This window comes from Phalacrocorax aristotelis, chromosome 7 (assembly GCF_949628215.1).
Source record: "Phalacrocorax aristotelis chromosome 7, bGulAri2.1, whole genome shotgun sequence".
Taxonomy (NCBI): Eukaryota; Metazoa; Chordata; class Aves; order Suliformes; family Phalacrocoracidae; genus Phalacrocorax; species Phalacrocorax aristotelis.
The window spans coordinates 14,977,188-14,983,187 of NC_134282.1; the positions used below are offsets into that span (position 1 = coordinate 14,977,188).

General features: G+C 42.7%; 1 protein-coding gene across 10 annotated transcripts in view; it reads right to left on the reverse strand.

The window, feature by feature from the left end:
• Positions 1–5,714, reverse strand: part of DLG1 (discs large MAGUK scaffold protein 1) — a 166,217-nt gene extending 160,503 nt beyond the window's left edge. For 6 of the 10 annotated variants that reach the window (XM_075098899.1, XM_075098897.1, XM_075098895.1 and 3 more), the window contains exons 1-2: positions 5,484–5,714; positions 5,069–5,200 (exon numbers count right to left, since the gene is read on the reverse strand). In XM_075098899.1, coding sequence (XP_074955000.1) covers positions 5,069–5,200; positions 5,484–5,502 — 151 coding nt within the window. In that variant the 5' untranslated portion in view covers positions 5,503–5,714. The remainder of the gene's footprint in view (positions 1–5,068; positions 5,201–5,483) is intronic. The other 4 variants (XM_075098903.1, XM_075098902.1, XM_075098901.1 and 1 more) reach the window with 1 other exon arrangement.
• Between the last annotated feature and the right edge of the window lie 286 nt (positions 5,715–6,000).

Genomic DNA, 6,000 nt, shown 5'->3' on the forward strand with positions numbered 1-6,000 from the left:
GAATTCCAGTAGCATCCAATAACAGAAGATCCAATTCTCTCTGAACTTTCCTCTACTAAAGAAAAAAAAAAAAGACAAAACAATATTCACTAGCTAATCAGATCCTCAACTTATTGTCAAGAATTTCTGGATTCTTAATGTAAATATTACTCAACCAAGTCTGAAAGAACTTGTACTAGGGCCTCAGTAACATTCAGATAATGGGAAGCAGTTCACAAAGTAGCCTTCCTCAAGTTAACCGAAGAGGAGTGTTACACAATGACACATGCCCACAACTAAAATTCTCTGAGGCCTGAGCTGATTTGAAAGTTAATATAGCATATGGCATGATGACAGAGTTAACTATATCACTGAAATAAAAGCTTGTACTGAAGTTTCCCCAGGAGCAAGTACTTTTGGTTTCAGTTATGAAGAGCTTCTGCTTTAACTGTGTTTGATTTTCATTTAGTCAGCAAGTACAGAAAATATTTCCATGCTGGATAATTGAGAGGGAATTAAAAGAGCAAGAATGTCTACAGAGATGCCACACACAGCTCAGAGAACTGGGGCCACATGCCATATAGCAGAAATGTGGTCAATCCACTCCAAAGGGACTAACTCTGATGAGTGCTGACCCAGTCCAGTCTACTTCAGTCTAAAATTGAGGGTTGTCTCCCTAATTCAGTCCAAAAAGCAGTGTAGACAGAGCTAAGAAGCATGCAGAGTATGTTTTATATTCTTAGAAGTTTCAGCCCAGGTCAGACTGTTGATAAATCTGAACAGAGAGTTTAGCTTAACACAACCATCAATTTTACAAGAATTTCAGAGACATGACTTCTTTCTCTGGTGTGTAAAAACATATTAACAACATTTTTAATCATTTTTGCCCAGTGCATAAAGTTCACGAATCCAACCTATGGTCAAAAAACCTTAATGATTACCAGGGGGAGCTGTTCTTTGGTTCAGTAATCCTTACTGAACCCACTACATTTTTTTTTCTTCAAAATTTCCCATAGCCAGCACATAAGCACAATTCTTAGGGCAGACCTTCATGTAAAAGGACCCCCAGTGAAATAAATTAGGCTGCTTACAAATATGTAAATTCAACACATTCAACCTCCCCTGGTCAAATTTGCCATGTTGTACCAAAAAGTCTCTATATGCATAGGTATAAAATAATATTAAAAAAACAACAACAAAAAACAACCACACCTTAAGACAGGCAACGCAAGAAAGAAGGTAAGAAAGGCAGCACAGCCAACTCCATTGCCAGGTATGTAGAGACTCTATTAGAATTCTCTTTTTTCTGACACCTGTGCATATGGAGTTAGTCATTGTCAGGAAAAGAAATATTTTTGAAGTAGTAAACTACTTCATGTTTCTAGCTATAGCTAGTAATTTTTAATTTTGGAAGACTATTTTAACAGTCAACTGCAGTACACAACCCATTAAAAACAGATGTTAATTACACAAATATATTCCGTGTATAAATAAAAGTCTGCTTTGAGTTTTTCCCTCAGAAGTGTTAGACTTACACTTGCAAGCATTCCTCCTCTCATATTTTCAAGAAGACACATATATCATATATGTGTACCTTTACAAGAACCTGTACCTTCTCAAGAAGGTAAAAAAATGCCTAAATTAGAAGCAGAACTTATCTGCAGGTTACTACCTCACTTTTTGAGGTTAAATATTAAATTCTGCACCAAAGTGAAATTAAGTCTATCCCCTGCCTCTGTATGTGGATATCTTAACTTTGGTCTCTTAATAAACGGGCTCACCTTCCCAATTATCAGAATATCAATAACAAGCTATTTTAAATACAACCAAGAAAACACAAGCTAGAAAAGATACCACACAATTCTGAGACTGTACAGCAGGAAGTTTACTTAAACCTGACACTATTCTCAAGCTGATTTTAATTACAGGCCATTGGTATCCATTTAATTAAAGTACTAGACATCATTACACTGGGCTGGTTGAAGGAACTGCAATGGGAAATACCACATTACAGAAGACAGAAAATTTTTTTTAAAAAGGCTTTTCAGACTCTCTTAAGGAGATCACATTTGGTTACCAATTGTGTTACTAATTCCAAGTTCTTACAGTTATTTCACTTAAAATATAACACTGTTGCAGTAGTGTAAATTTCATAACACCTGTTGTTCACACTCACTAGGTAATGCTCTACTTCAAATAATTTAAAGCCGTAACTATACATTTAAGAACCAGGTCAAGTTTGTAGATTGCTGAACTAAAGTTTTATTGATAGAACTAAAAGGAGAGGACAACATAAAAAGGCTCAAATGAGAAAATAATACCATTCTTTCTTCAGCATCCAAATGGAAAGTCACAAAAAAATTAAAGTTTATAATTCCTTCATGTGCATCTAAATACATGAAATATTGATCAAATATGTAGTTTTCAGGAATATTTAATTACCCCCATGATAAACCTAAAGATACATTTCTGTGTATAAAATAATGCCTATTTTTTGCCTGAAAGAACAGCATTTGATTGCCAAGTTAAAAATTATACTAAAAGAGAGACATGAAGTTGACAGCAGATCCTGACTACAGCCTTCACAAACATTCTCACCGATCATGGGCAGGCAGGTCTTGGATATAGTGCAGTAACTCGGCAGAAAAAGCAGAAAATAAATGGATGAAAGGGGCTTTTTTCTTTTTTAGTATTATTAAAAAAAAAAAACACAAACTCAAAGTAGCACACTTTCTGGAAGAAGTATCTATATGAGAAATAGCTTGGTAGTTGAGCTTGACACTTTCTGTCAGAACAGCATTGGCTATTTAAGTTGGGGACACATCACAGCTCCTCTAAAAGGCACACTTAAAAATCTGCTATGAAGTAATGTCAACCCGCAGCACAACTTCATCCAGCTTGTCCCCAAAACTTCATGGAAAGTGGACAGGCAGGAGCAGACTCAAGGTCCTCCCAGTAACTGCAGCCATCCTCCACATACCACCTTTTCCAGCGAGTCCCCCCACTCTTTACCCCCATCACGCAGTAGTGGCACCATAGAAGATGTTTCCAAGAAAGCAATAGCCAGGAGCAGCCTGCCACAAACAAGAACTCCCGCAAAGTATTTCCATGGATAGGAGCAGGTTAAAGGAGAAAGACTCAAGCTAACAGCATAAACTGCTTGGGCTTGGAAAGTACTAGCCTCCTGTGTCATCTTTCAGACAAAGAGTTCGGGAACATAGGCATACACTCTGTAATGAACAATCATACAGTGAACCAGTAAATGCGAAGTCAATGCAACGCAGCCAAGAAGCTTCTCACCAATTGTGCTTGCACAAATGAATTGAACCGAACAAAAACTAGGGTCATATGGTTGCAACATACAACTTCTTACAAGACCAGAGAACAGGCCACATAGCCCACCCAGGCAACAACACATTTCTGTTTCCTGCTCTTGCAGAATGAAGCCAGCAGACATGAGGTCGCCTGCTGTTTCAAGTTTACTATTACTAGGTGTACTGTTGTTAAAACAGTGAAGATCCATATGTGTATGTGAGAAGAAAGTATGTCTCACAGGTTAGAATATCAAAGGCTAATAATCAGTATCTTATTCAATGAAAGAGAGAAAATTAGGTACTGCATAGATCTTCAAAAACAGTTAAAAAAACCACACACAGAGAACAAGAAAAATTGTAGTCCACATTGAAATTTGCCAGGTGGAAATAAAAAGGGCAACTGTATTACTTAAGCTTCTGATGTAAGACTTCAATATTCTGATCCACCAATGAGTGAATCCTGTTCACACATGTCCCACAAAGATTATGTCTAGCTTTTCATCAGGGAGTCGGGTTAGCATCAACTGAGTATTGAAGAGGAATGCACAGAGTTCCTGTAAGTAAAGGATTTCTTTAACTGACCTATTTTCACAACTACCTTTCATGAACTTACACAATAAAAACAAAACACAGCAAGGTTACTCTTTTGAAAACCTACATAAGATAAAATAAACGCTCCAGCAGAAAATATTCTACATGTAGCAATGCATGTTTATGTTTCACCTGTCCCTGTGTTTCCACCACAACATAGATTCAAAGAAGCTGCAGTACTACGAAGCAAGCTGTACACCTGCGTGACACTAACCACGCAGTAAGCCAAATAACAAGTTTAGCTACAGTGTTTGTTATCAGTACAATTCAGATACAGGTTACTTTGTTAAAGCATAAGGATGCGGAAGTTCACAGATTTTACTCTTGAAGGTAAACTAACAAAATCCTTTCATTCATTAGCTGACATAAAGATAATGACAATCAATCAAGGAGAAACCACATCTCACTGCTTTTCCTGTAGAAATTTCCAAATAAAGTCAGGATTCTTCAAGTTGTATTTATGCTCTTTTTTTTTCCAAACAAACATTCTGTAAAATCAAAACTACATAGAAGTAGTTCAACAAGACTCATGGGAACATTTTAAGTGAAGCACTACCAATACTCTAAGAATTAGTAGTGTTTACAATACACTTTAATATGCAACAAAGGAGACAAAAAAAAAAAAAATCACTGAAGTATTCCCTGAAGCACTAGAAGTTCCTTCTCATTTACTCTAAGTTAACATTGCACTTCAGGTATATGCTTTGTTATGTTTTTAAACATTCTCCAGCAGGTACGTTTGCCTGAATCCTATCTTAGATGAAAACCATTTTGGTTCATTCATTAATCTGTTACGTATGGACTCACCAAAAAAAAAAAAAACCCAAACAAAAAAACAACCACAAAACACCAAAAACCTTAGAAGTTGTTTAGCTGAATAAAGATATTTGGAAGAACAGACTATGTAAAGTAATCTACAGTAACATGTCACAGAAGAAAAAAATGCACCACACTTTTAAGCTGTTTGGGCCAGTCAAAAGCCTCAAATAAAGCAAGTATACACAACAAGCAAACTGTTGATCTATAACAGCACGTGTGTAACTAGGCAAAACAAAAACACAGCGACAAAAAACCACATGGCTTCTAATGTAAGGGCAAAATACCTTTTCTTCGTAACACTGCAAGTGACAGCATAAGCAAGAACCAGCCGGCTCGAGCACAAACTGAGAGAAGTCAGCCTTTACCTATCAAAGCCTGGAAGAGATTACTTTGGAAGATGCTGATGACACGCTCTATGGAGTTTCGCAGCTGCCGGTCCTCCGCCTGGCTCAGCTTGGAGCGGTATTCCTCCAGGAGGCGCAGGGCTCGCTGGGTATCTGCAAGCGGAGACCAGACACACCGGTGACCCGGGCGCACCAGGCAGGAGGACCGGGGATGCCCACGCCGGGGTGCAACAAGCCTCCGCGCCCGGGACGGCCCCAGCCCAGCCCGGCCGCTTCTTTGTTCGCAGCCGGGAGAGCGCGGGCGGACCCTGCCCTCGGCGGGCTCGCACCGCGCGCAGCCCGCGGCTCCCGGCAGCCGCCCCTCCTCGCCCGTCCCGCCGCCGCAGTGAGGCGGCCACTCCGGCACTGCCGGGGCCCCCGGGCGTGTGGCGCTCACCTTGCTTCCTGACGGGCATGGCGCTCCGGGGCCGCGGCGCTCCCCCGGCGGCCGGGGCTCCGCCTCACAAACTTTGAGCCCGAGTCGAGTCGGGGCGGCGCGGCTGCCCTGCCAGCCGGGCACGGCGCGGGGACGGGGGGGTCACAGACGGACGGACGGACGAACAGCGGCCGCCCCGCCTGACCGACCGACCCACCCGCACACCCGCCCGGTGGGCAAGCAGCTCCGCTCGGGGCTCCGGCCGGCGAGCGGGACGGGACAGGCCGGGCCGGGACAAGGCGGGCCGGGCGGCGCGGCGGCGCGGGGCGGGCCGGTGGCGGGGCGGGCAGTGCTGGGCCGGGGCGCTCGCGCCGCCCGCCGCCTCCCGCTCGCACTGCTCGGAAATTCCAAACTTTCCAACCAAAATGGCGGCCTGGAGGCTGTGGGGAGCGCGCCCCCCCTCCTCACGTGACCGGGCCCGGCGGCCGCCCAATCAGGGCTCGGCTCGGCTCGGGGCCGGTACCTAGTCGGCGGGGCG